This window comes from Leuciscus leuciscus (assembly GCF_965113295.1).
Source record: "Leuciscus leuciscus genome assembly, chromosome: 6".
NCBI lineage: Eukaryota > Metazoa > Chordata > Actinopteri > Cypriniformes > Leuciscidae > Leuciscus > Leuciscus leuciscus.
Window position 1 is genome coordinate 42,823,376 of NC_138730.1, and position 13,567 is coordinate 42,836,942.

Here is a 13,567-nt window from a genome sequence, read left to right on the forward strand (position 1 = left end):
CAATACAATAAATTAATTAAATATATGTAGATATACATATTTATTAATATGAACACATTTTCTACTGCATGTATGTACATACAATTATAAAATCTATATTTATAATTTACATTTAATAAAAAAATATATTTTTGGATTTAATATAAATAATACATATGAAGAAATAATAGTAAGATTCTGAATTTATTTATAGTAATATATTTATAGTATCAAATGTGTATGTATAAATGTATTTACTGTAGTAATACAAATGTGGGTGATTTATTTTAATTAAAATTATGTAACAATAAAAAAAAAAACTTAAATGGTACTAAAATAGGCTTCATTTCTTTATGCAAAATACATTTTTGCAAAATAAAGTGGTCTCGGCACGGCACAGCGCGGATGAATCCAATGTTTTGAGGAGAATGTGCGGCTGTCAGTCATCGCGCCGGTGTGGATACTGGCATTCGGAATCACAGATTCTACTTTTTTGGAAGTATTTTCACCGGAAAATGTAATCTGAACAAGTTAGTAACATCCACTTTTGTTCTGACCAACTAAGGGAAAATAAGCATTGCAGTAAATCGCGCAGATTAAATCTAACGATCGCTTATCATATCACATCAAACCGTGCAAATTATATTTTGTTCTTAAATTGTTAATGTTAACAACATCAGCATTGCGTGACTACATTTAATTTCCAGCGGAAATCCACCAGTACCACTGGAATTAAAAACATTATTACAAGCTTACCGTTTTGAATCCAGCTACGGCAAGCAGAGAGTTTTAAACACTGGCTGGTTATGTACCTGCTCAAACATTTATTTTAGATAATTTTTAACCCAAAAAAGTTACAGACTGCAGCTTTAATACCACATTATTTCATCATCATGTACATACTGCTTAGGGCCTCTATTTTACAGCCTGCTGTTGTCTTTTCATGTGGGTACATGCAGGGCGAGACACTGAGATTGATTTGTCTGAAAGTGTGCATGTTTGTGTTTCTCACCTTCAGGATATTTGTAAATGTTTGTGATGTCAACACGCTCATCAGAGCCAACAGCCTTCGTGCTGATGCAGTGTCCGACGGCTTTCTTCTCACTGTGGATTTGACTAAAGCTCCCGTCGAGGTTCCTCTGCCAGTAGATCTTATCACTGTTCACCTGCACCAAAAAAACAGCACAGGTTTAGAGCTGAGAATCCTTTAAAGAGACATGACTGTCAGGATAAATGCAGGTTTCAAACAGGATTTTATGCAGGGTATAAAGAAAATATTTAACATGGATGCCAACAAGTCAGGGCCAGCCCGTCCTCTAGGACAGGAGTGAAATGAGAGCAGAACTTGATTCAATTTGGGATTTGAAAATGTTATCTTTTAGTTGTAACTAAAATTATTCAAAATAATTTTAATAAATAGTTTGTAATAATACAAACAAACAAACAATAAAAAATAAATACAAATTAATATTAGATGGAAAGTTGCCTTTGCAAATACTGTAACTAAAAAGAAGCAAGTTTTGTGTAAGTTTAAAATTGAAAAACTGAAATAAAATATAAGTTAAAGCTAAATAGAAATATACAAAACAATTTAAAAATGACTAAAACTAAAATGACAAAAACGGAAAATATAAAAATAAAAGCTCATTTAAAATATTAATAAATATTAAATTAGTACACAAATAATACTAAAACAACCCTGGTGATGTTAGCCAAAAAAGTAAGCTTTTTAAGAATTAAGCTGGAGCAAGTTGTTATATTTTAATAAATGAAAAACAAGCACGAATAAATCATGCACAATTGCATGAATGTAAAATAACCCCATTTTCCAGAAAATAAGTCGCACATGACTATAAGTGTCAAAATTGCATTGTTGAAAAAAAAAATTGTTTATACGACTAATGCTATATGTGTGTGTAAGTCACTTTTTATGATTACATTCAGATATAATGTAAATTGCCGGTAATAATATTCCAGTAATACTATTCCTTATATTCCAGAAAATGTGGTAAAAGAAAATAAGAACCAATTTTCAAGTAATTGTCTTTGAATGTGCACTTTTATTTGTTTGCAGTCAATTTGCCTAAACTAATGAGGAGGACGTGGATGGTTGTTCTATGGATATAATGATAATATCAACATTGACGAGTCTGGACTCACCTCAGCGAACACAAAAGGTGTGTCATATTTCAAGTAGACCTGTCCAGAGCGTACAGCGGCCAGTGACGCCGGCCCGCAGCGGAACGTCCCATGACTGGTTTCCTGCGGCGTGGAATCCACGACCTGCCAGCCACCCATTCCAGGAGGCAGATCCGGACGGGCCATCCAGCAATCATTCCAAACATGGAAGTTCCTGTAGGAACAGAAGAAAACAGAGGGAATCAGGGATACAGAAAGAGAAATAAGAGAATGTGTAGTATTTATGTGTAGTTATATATATACACACACACACTACCATTCAAAAGTTTGGGGTCAGTAAGATTTTTAATGTTTTTAAAAGAAGTCTCTTCTGCTCACCAAGGCTGCATTTATTTGATTAAAAATACAAACAAAAACAGTAATATTGTGAAATATTATTACAATTTAAAACAGCCGTTTTCTATGTGAATATACAGTAAAGTGTAATTTATTCCTGTGATCAAAGCTGAATTTTCAGCATCATTACTCCAGTCTTCAGTGTCACATGATCCTTCAGAAATCATTCTAATATGATGATTTGATGCTCAAGAAACATGTATAATTATTATCAATGTTGAAAACAGTTTTTTACATTTTTATTTCATGATGCTATGATGAATAGAAAGTTTAAAAGAACAGCATTTATCTGAAATCTAAAGCTTTTGTAACACAAAAGTTTGGGGTCAGTAAGAATTTTAATTTTATTTTTGGAGTAAAGAAATAAAATAAATCAATACTTTTATTCATCAAGGATGAGTGTTAAACTGATCAAAAGTTACAGTAAAGACATTTATAATGTTAGAAAATATTCTATTTTAAATAAATGCTGTTCTTTTGAACTTTCTATTCATCAAGGAATTTTGAAAAAAAATTGTACACAACTGTTTTCAACATTGAAAATAATAATGAATGAATTTTTTGAGCATGAAATCAGCATATTAGAATGATTTCTGAAGGATCATGTGACACTGAAGACTGGAGTAATGATGCTGAAAATTCAGCTTTCATCTGAGGAATGAATTACATTTTAAAATATATTAAAATAGAAAACAGTAATTTTAAATTGTCATAATATTTCACAATATTACAGTTTTTTTATTATTGTTTTTTATCAAATAAATGGAGCCTTGGTGAGCAGAAGAGACTTCTTTTAAAAACATAAAAAATCTTACCGATCTAAAACTTTTGACCAGTAGTGTATATACAGTATATACTATATATATATGTCAGTATAAAATGATCAAATCCAATATTACTGTTGTATCGTTGGAACACTGACCGACCGATACAACAGCAGTATTGGATTTTATCATTTTATACTGACCCACACCTAATATTAATTCTTCCATGAAAAAACACAAATGCTCACCATACAGAGTCAGAGTTGAGCTCATGGATCGGTTCCATATTCTCATCGAAATACACGTCTGTTGTCAAGGAGACATCCGTATCATGGGCAGACTGGAAATTCGTTACGGAACGCGCAGGAATACCTAGACATCTCAATACTGGGACAGATATATATATAGAGAGAGTTATTCGTCTGTTTGTAGAGATTCAATACAGTAATATACTGTTTGGGGTCAGTACAATACTATTATTCTATGATACTATTATTCTGCATTAAACTGATCAAAAGTGACAGTAAAAGATATTTATAATGTTACACAAATTTCTGTTTCAAATAAACATTTTTCTTTTAAACTTTCTATTCATCGAAGAATCAAATGCATCATGGTTTCTACAAAAATATTAAGCAGCATAACTGTTCTCAACATTGATATAATCATAAATGTTTCTTGAGCAGCAAATCATCATATTAGAATGATTTCTGAAGGATCATGTGACACTGCATTTAAAAAAAAAAAAAAACTTTTGAATGGTAGAGTGAATCATATCAAACTAGGAAGAGGAAAGAATGAGAGAAACCTGAGGCAAAATAATTCACTGAAGACGAGTAGTAATGAGTGCAAGAGTCAAACACTTGAATGTCAGTGTGTGGAATGGAGAGTGTGTAGACTGAAGTTCACTACTGTTAAACGGGGTCAGCTATGAATGTCACAGCACTCGGACTGCTGTAGAGATAGTGTGTGGCTGGCGACTCCGGATTCCGATGGTTATTTAAACTTGTAAACAATAGCATATTTTTTTAGTCTTATGACATCAATACCCTCCTGAAATCCACTGATATTACAGTTTGACCCTGTACTTTTGATGTGTAAAACATCATAAGATAATTGCAGGAAACAGAATGCAAATTTCAATAAATTAGCCTGTTTTAGGACATTTTCAGGACTTATTTTTGTTTTTCAGTTGTTCGTGAATTGTGAAGTTACTAGTTGGCGAGTGACTCTTCTTTTTTTTAGGAATTGCACAAAAAAAAAAAGCATGGTTGAATTTTGATTTTGATTCATTCATAGAAATATCACTGAAATATGTGTCTTGACAAATCAGTTTTTATGAAAACAAATGTTTGTTTGTTTTTTGTATGTGGAATGAAATGCATTGATAATTTGTACACAATAACACAAAAAACATGCAATTAGAAAATAATATAATGAACATTTTTGTTTTGTGTTGACTAAGAATAACACATTTAATTTTACTTGTACATTATAATTTTTTTCAACATTACTGTAAGTAATTTTCGCTGAATATTTATGGAACATTTTTTTAATTACAGTAAATCTGATTTACTGTACTGTGACTAGAATCTATAAACAGAAAAAACACAAAGAGTAAAAGGCATGGCCTTTTTTTTTAGCTAATCACAAATGTTCTGTTTTATGTTCGGGTTATAGTTTCATGTTAGGTCAAATATTTATGGCTGTTATAATCTTAGTTTATCTGCCATTGGCAGGTGTGGTAAAAACTTAAGTTTGGATTTAAAGCGTCTACATTTTTTCCCCAGAGCAAATATTTCAATAGAGGACAGCAATTTAACTTGATCTCTGATCAAACATTTTGATTTTGTGTTGACTTAAAGATCAATACATTTATCTATACATTATTATTTTATTTAGTCATTTGTATTAAATAATTGCACTTTTTAGGGGCCATTCACACAGAATGTTTTTGCGGTTAAAAATGTGAGACGCAGGGCAGTGAAATAAAAAAACGTTTTATTTAAGGATGCGCGACATGCTGCAAAAGACACAAGTCGCGAACGCATGTCCATCTAGCGCATGTTGTTTACATAGAAAAACCATGACAAATTATCATAGTGCAATGGAAAACTGCGTTCTGGGTGAACGGACCCTTACAAAGCTAATCACAAACGTTGATATCGGATTGGCCGATGTGTCTTTGGAGGGAGGGGTTTTAGTGAGAGCGTTAGATACATATGCTTACATGTGATTTTTCACAGTCAAAGTTTTTTATGTTCAAATCTGGAATCCTGTCATCTCCACACACACACACACACACACCTGTGGTCGTGACTCCAGAAAACACCCAGCACTGGCCGTATTTGACGGGCTTTCCTCCTTCGCTGTGGTATTGCCTGAGGATTTCTACACTGCCGCTCCAGGCCGTGGGACACGTTCCACCCGCGTAATTCCCAGACCAGTTTCCCTCCAGAACGCCAAGGTCATCCGGAGAATTGATCTAGAAAAGGTTAATTCAAGGGTCTCTGAGGTCAAGCGGGTAAAGGGTCTTTGTAAAGAAAGAGTGGTTTTCATGGAGAGATCATAAGCTGTGATTCATAAGGCACAAGTTTCTACTATAGAGGCTCGGGATAAAGCTATTGGTGCACTTTTAAAAACCACTTGTTATTGCACAGATTTAGCATATCACTTAAGGTCCCAATATACTTTAACCAAATTTGAAGTACGAAATGTATGTGACGTCATTTCGAACAAAATCAGGCCAAAACGAAGTTCGTTTCGGTAGTTCGGAACAGTTTGCTGAAGCGAAGATACTTGAAAACACCTTTGAACTACCATTGGTCCATGGCGATTAAATAATAGGTGGTGTGGCTTTGAGGCTCCGCCTTCTTTGACGCAGAACCTACTCTGGTTCATTTCTTCTGTTCAGTCTGTTGAGGTCAGATGTGAGTTAAAACATGAACTTGAAGTTGTAATTCTTAAGGGTTTTTCATTCTTAATACTGTAAAGCTGCTTGCTTTAAAGAAACTATATAAATAAACGTGACGTGACTTGACGGGAGAGATGAATTGCAGAGCTGTGATCAATCGCTATGATCAGATGCTTTCTTAACTGCTATTTTCTCACCGCTGTGTTTTTGTTACGCTTATTTTGTTCTTGAGAGGAAAGCGTGCAGCACATCTTTATTCATTTAAATGCCGCTCTCAGCAGTGTGTGCAACATTGGGATGTTTGCTAACAGTATATCGCTGGTCACGTGTTTCGGACTTCTTTTTGCCCCTAACCGAACAACGAAAAAGAACTCGCAGTGAGTATATTTGGGGCCTTTAAACACTCATGCTTCTGTGAAAAAAAAAGGCAATTGTAAATAGATTGTGTTAAGTATTGTTATTGTTTTTTATATAGGTTTGGATAAAAGCGTCAGCTAAATGAATAAATGTAAATAAATGTAAATGTAAATATATATTATATGCCTAAATATAATTGGCAGGACTCGCTCAGACAAGACATCGGCAGAGACTGAAAAGCCTGGCGAAGTTGTTGTGGCCTGCGTCGAAAGACTGAAATACAGGCCGATTGAAGAAATGCCTAAATATGCATGTATGTTATTTTGCACATAACAAAAGTTGATAACAAAAAAGAATAATACGGCACTTTTTACTAGATGTGTTCCATTAATATAGTCAGGCGAGGTGTGACTCACCATGGCAGAAATGACCCGGACCACACTGACAGGATTTCCTCTACCTGAGGGAGGAACCTCGCTATTATCCAGCACAAACAGACAGGCCTCCAGAACTCCTTCATCAAACTGTGAGAGAGACAATCCGGAGAGACAACTTTCATTTGGTGTAAAATCTCAATGGTGCTGTCAACTAAGTCTAAACATGGTTCAAAATTAACACTCCCTAAAATTAGCTTTGTTGTGTAAATAAATTCGGGTTGCAAAGCCAACACACATTTTCCGCTAATTTCACAGTTAATTTTCCCCATTGTTTTTTCAATGCAATCTATAACTGTGGTAAAATTGATGTCAGATTTCCCATAAATGTCACATAAAACAAAACAAACTGTGGTTTGGTGCTTTATGTGTTGTTAAGATGTTTTTTTTCCTGTCTAAGTGGGCGATTTTTGTGAGAATATGTTGAAAATGCTTTTTTTTTGTGATACTACAACAACAACAACAACAACAAAAAACGAACTAGTATCAGTGTTGTTATTATTAACTAAAAGTATAAAAAAAATTTTTTGATCATTGAAAGTTGAAATAAAAGGAAATACAAGTATTAGATGAAAACCTAAACTTAGATGGAAATTGGAATTGTTGCCTTGAAGTTGAAGATGAACTAAAATTGAACTAAAAATAAATTAAAGATAAATAGAAATATTTTTAAAAAACTAAAAAAATTGACAAAAGCACTAAAATTGAAAAAAATAACAACAGCTAATTCAAGCAAAATCCTAATAAATAATATAATGGTGTGTTAATAATACTAAAATAACACTGACTGATAGAAATGCTATAGAAAGGGAAAATTACAAAAAGAATTCACTCTGACAAAAAAAAAATATATATATATAATATTTTACGAAAATAATGCAAAACACAGTTTCACGGCAGGTCATTTCTTTATGGCCATTAAATTTTAAGTTCACCTGCCAAAAATTTAATTTGAGACTCCATGTGTCAATTATGATATGCTTCGTGCTTTCTTGATTGTATAAGATACGTTTTCACAAGAATTTTCATTAACATGTTTTTTTCCCCCAGAGAAAGTGCTCTGTTCTGATCTCCACCTGGCCGAAGTTCCACGTCCGAGCTCCGATCTGCTTCTCAGTGCCGTAGTAGATTCTTCCAGTATCACTTAAGACGTACTCCTTCAGCTCTTTCTCACTCTCCATGTACACCGTGTCCTCTGAGAAGAAAGACAGAGTGAGTCATAAGGGAGGATGAAAACACAGTTACAGGATTTGATACGGCGGTTTGGTTCATTTTAAAGGAAAGCAGTGACATCATCAACGTCTGGAATCTGTTCTGCTTCCATTGGAATGTTCCCTGTTTCTCCACCAGGGCGTGAACACAAGAGTGGTGCAATCAGACGGGAAAAGGGAGAGAATGGAGGCACTATAAAGTAACGGAAATGATAGTAGAGAACTTAGTAGAGGAAAGACGAAATGAATGGAAAAGAATGACATGCTGGAGAAAAGACCAGTGTAATGGAAAGAGGCCTGGAAGAGTGAAGACAAAAGAAGATCAGAAGGACAGAAAAACACAGCAGGATCTTTATTTTTTTTTATTTTTTTTTTAAGATGTAAATCATATTAGTTTTCCTTTTACACAATATCACAATTACCTGACTCAAACTTTTAAAAATATTAAAAATGTTTTTCATTCATTAAAAAAGGTCAAATAAAATAAAAGATAAAGAATAGATCAAAAAACCTAAACTTGAAAGCCTTGACAACTAAATAAAATAAGTTTAAAGTACTAAAATTACTAAAACTGAAATAAATGAATTAAATTAAATTAAAATGAAAAATTCAACCTAAATGGAAATGGAAACCTTAAAATTACTTAAAATAAAATTGTTGTGATTCGCTGTTCTGTCCTTGTCTTCGGGCATTTATGTGGTTTATGTGAGTGTTCCCGGATACGGAAGAAAGCATGTAGAAAACGCTTTTGTTATTGTTTTGATCAAAGCCATTTGCTGAATAAAAGCTTCGGTCAGCAACATTTCAGTCATCAGTTTTTTACTTCATCGAAAAAGATGAACTAATAGCCTAAAAGAATGGCAAATGATGGTAGATTCATTCATAATGTCACAAGATATTTTCCACATTCTGAGTTTCAAAACAATTCCACACGTGTAATGACTGGGACATTGAAAATTATTTTAATATGCAAAAACTGTTAAGCAATGTAAAAACTGGGCTAATAAAAGAATACTCCCTAAATTGTAGCATTGTGCCCTTGTGTAGCTAACCAGGTTATAATGAATAAAGAATCTGAGCCTGACTCAACATTTATCTGAAACTCAGCTACACCCTGTTATTGAAGTACTTCCTTAAATTACGACATTACATTCAGAGTTAGAGAGTTCAGCATGTTGTGAAGTTCAAGAATGAGCCAAATGTAGTGTTATAAAACAAACCATGCTGAAAGAAACCAGTAAAGAATGACAGGAAGGGCCTGGAGTGAAAGAGCGGCCAAGGAGGGAGAGAAAGAGAGCGGGAGTGGGGAAGATTTATTTGACATGTGAACTGCCAGATGAGGTGGGACTGTAGAAGAAACGTCAGGAAAAAATGCTAGACAGAGGAAAAAAATAGAAGGAGAGAGAAAAGATAACAGTGCCAGCAGTGAAAGGTGATTTGGCATTGCTCTCTCTTTCCTTAACAATCATCTCTGGCATTCAAGCGCAGGAAAGAGTGCAAAGCCCGAACCACCCAACAAAACAAACTTTAAAGAGGACCTATTATCTTTTTGGGCTCTACTAGAGTAATTTTTAATGCTCGAATGTTCAAAAAGAACATAATTTTTTCACATATTTAACATTGTTGCAGCTCCTCTCTTCCCAGTCTGTCAGTAACGCTCTGTTTAGTTCCTGTCTCTATGAAGCTCCTCCTTCTGAAAAGCGCAATGTGCTCTGATTGGTCGGCTGGAGCAGTGTGTTGTGATTGGTCAAGCGTTTTGAGAGTGTTTGGGAAATGCCCCGCCCCTATAACCGCAAGTTTCAACACACTTCTAACTAAATAAACCAGGCCACGCCCTTTTATTTCGATATAAATATTGGGATATTATGTTTCCTTAATCGATTTGTATTTTCTTCACCAAGTAATCATTGATTAAAATTGTCATTCTTTATCACAAACATCATTGTCCAACTTGTATTGTCTGCTGATTCAGCTTGCATTACCTTTATTAGTGACTGTAAACAAAACTGTAATTCTATGGAAGAGAATCTCAAGTTGTTCAAAAGCCATTTCCACATTTGCTGAACTTTTTTATTTGATTTATTTTCCCCCATGAGTCCATTTATACATTTTGTTTCTTTTCTTAATGTAGTTTACATACATATTAACGGTTAACAGTTCTCACATCTGCATTTTATCGCCTATGCAGATGTAATATTGCACTAAAACACTAGCCTGGGTTTCCCCATGCTGCCTTGAGCGCAGCGCGATTTTATTCACGCTGCTAGGCAGTCTGGACACCATGGACCAGATTTTCCCCTCAAAAAGGGATCCAATCACAGAACGGGGAGAGAGCAGCAAGACGATGACGACGTTTATGCGATACACCGAAGCAGTTTGTTTATATCTATGGATCCAACATGGCATCAGACGCGAAGTTACCTTTCGATGCAGCCTTAGATAGTGTTCTAAGTAGTTTAGAACGCAAGTTTATTTCGTCTTCTTCCTCGTCGAATTTCTGCCGCTCTACATACGTCATCTGGTATTTTTGAAACGATTGGCTATGAGGTACGTACAGGCGCATTTGATAGACATTCGTAGCGTCCAATAAACGGCTCTGGGCATTCGTAAACCACGCCTCAAATACGAGAAAATGAACATGTGGTTCCCAGACGTGGTCTGACGTTAGCCAGGCTACTAAAATACATTGATTTCTGTGAAATATTACAAATTAGTTTAGCCAGTGAGTTATAGCCAGTCGTTGCAGTGAAGCCAAAATAGTTGTTAATCCAAACTTCTGCAACACAAATGGACTGCAAGAACACGTTCAATCCTCCTGAAGACTGATGTAAGTCACTGGGCTACAAGAGGAAACTTGCACCTTCATGTTATATTGCGTTAACAGTTGCCTGTGTAATATTTTAGACTAAATATATCAGCGTTTCTCAGACAAGCTTCAGTGGAGGTGTAGTTTGGCTTCTCGTCAATGGATGAGTTTGGTACAGTCATCCGCGCTGCATTCCAACATTGTGACATGACGTAATTCATAAATGCATTACATTCTCTGTGTTGATGAAAATGGTACTATGGCAATCATGAGCATAAAATATCTTCTTAACGGATCATGAAACCCTAAAAATTTGTTTAGATGTTTACAGGGATGAAACAATGATAGCACTCATTGTTTTATTTTATTAAAGGGCCCCTATTATACAATTGAAAGGTTCCTAATTTTGTTTTGGAGGTCTACTACGATAGATTTACATGCATTCAAGGTAAAAAAAAAACATTTAATTTTCATATAATATACATTTGCAGCATCAGCTCTTTTCTCACAGCGTCTGAAACGGTTCAATCAAGGATTCGGTCGCTCTAAACCCCTCCTTTCCGTGAGCCGACTCTGTTCTGATTGGTCAGATGGCACAGTCTGTTGTGATTGGTCCACCACTTACAGCGCATGTCGGAAACGAAACGCTCATTACCATATCTGAATTTCAGATCCACACCTTCCTCAGCACTTGTGCACACACAGTGATACGAACAGTCACGATGGCGTCAGTTTTACAGTATAAATTTGCGCGTAAACTCCTCATCCAAAGTGGATTTGCATTCACAGCACAGAAAACAGCATCGTCTCCACATGTTGACAACACGAACCAAACTCTTCCAGGCCTCAGCTACAACTACAGTGTTTGAGGGCGGGTCAAAGTAGACGTTGTTCATAGGGAGCCAATGAAGTCTATACTGTATATCGGCATTATGCATATTTTGTTACAAACCTACATAGGCTCGTGCAGGAAGTAAGACTGGATTTACTGACGACTCGTGTCAGGCAGTTTAGAAACAGTTCTTTCTTTTGTGAGACAATAACTCCATTTGTCGTGCACTTTGATCTTTGAAACTTTGCAGACCTTTTGCATTCACAAACAGCTATATTACACACACACAAAAAAAGGTAATATCTGAAAAAAGATAGAGTTTTTCAGAGCTGTTCTTTTGGTTTAAAAAGCAAAGTTAAACCAATGTCACGAAATGTGAGGTATACACATTCATTCAGAGTGGAGACACATCTACATCAGTGTATGAGCTTTTCTACACATTATTGATACGAATTAACTTTCAATCTGATCACTGCGCTGTATTACGCATAAGATAAGTGTTTTTGTCATACCTTCACACCAGGGATTGAAGAGCATGTAAATGTCTTTGTCAGGGTCGTGCGTGGTAGTTTCGCCCGTCTTCAGACATTGCGTTGCGACGGTCAGCTTGTACTTTCCGATGACAGCAGTGGTGGAGGAGTTGACGGACAGCTTGACTCGGTTGACGTTCTGCTCCACGATCTTGGCCTCCCAGCGTTCATCCTGGAGTTCTTCCACCAACGGTATGATGATGTGCGTGCCCTTTGACACCAGCGGCAGCGTGCCTGAATGATGACATGGACATGAAACACATGCTTTGAGAAGAACATGATTAATTTGAGTCTGAGTTTAGACATTTCTGGTAAATTATTGCACAGGGGAGGATTTCAGCCAAATCCAAGCAATCCAACTATGTTGAAATACTGATTCAGTCACTCAAGGTCAAGGTCAGCCAAAAGCAGTTCGCTGGTAATAAAACACATAAGGCTGGCACGGATGATGAAACATGGTCCTTCCTTTTTCAATTCCTGTTCTTTATGTAGAGAACATTTGTGAATTATTAATAGTTAAAAAAGTCATGCATTTAAAGGGATACTTCAGGATTTAGCATTAAGCTTTGTATTAGTAGAAAACCTGTAGTATTTTCGAATTACCATGCTTTCCACCTTCATATCCCCCTGAGACAAGAGATTTATGTATTTTTTGTCTGGAAAAAATCCTCCGATGACGCAAAAATCGTCATTTTGCATCATCGGAGGATTTTCTGGCCAGAGGCTAAAGACTACAGCCAGTAGATGGCGTTGTTCCGCACGTTTTCAACCCGCCCATAGGAGGTGGGATCTCACTCACAGAATGTACACAGTGTCAGCCGTCTTTCTTTGGAAGCTAAGCTAACAGGCTCTTGTTCTGTGGAGAAAGCTGAATAGTAGGAGAAAGCTGAGTAAGTAGGGGTTACCATCCTCTTTTTCCCGGACTTGTCCGGCGGGCGAGATCTTTCAAAATGTCCGGGATTCAGCTTTTGCGTTCTGCGGTCGCCATTCACTATTTACATGCACACCTTTTGTTTCTATCTAACTGAATTCATTCCGATTGGTGAGTCTGAATGTAGTGTTTACATGAACGCTAAACAAGTGATCGGTTGATGTGCGTTTTACCATTGCTAAGAAAATTCCCGCTCCTCCGTGAGAGATGCAAGACCCTGACGCCACCGGCTTCGCGCCGTTCTCCCGCGGCCGTCAGCCTCGTCCTGCTCGCC

General features: G+C 36.0%; 1 protein-coding gene across 1 annotated transcript in view; it reads right to left on the reverse strand.

The window, feature by feature from the left end:
• Window positions 1-13,567, reverse strand: part of tgm1l1 (transglutaminase 1 like 1) — a 28,664-nt gene that overhangs the window by 5,421 nt on the left and 9,676 nt on the right. Inside the window, exons 4-10 of the mRNA XM_082173005.1 lie at window positions 12,345-12,596; window positions 8,060-8,178; window positions 6,966-7,073; window positions 5,586-5,763; window positions 3,527-3,665; window positions 2,140-2,332; window positions 992-1,145 (exon numbers count right to left, since the gene is read on the reverse strand). Of these exons, the coding sequence (XP_082029131.1) occupies window positions 992-1,145; window positions 2,140-2,332; window positions 3,527-3,665; window positions 5,586-5,763; window positions 6,966-7,073; window positions 8,060-8,178; window positions 12,345-12,596 (1,143 nt within the window). The remainder of the gene's footprint in view (window positions 1-991; window positions 1,146-2,139; window positions 2,333-3,526; window positions 3,666-5,585; window positions 5,764-6,965; window positions 7,074-8,059; window positions 8,179-12,344; window positions 12,597-13,567) is intronic.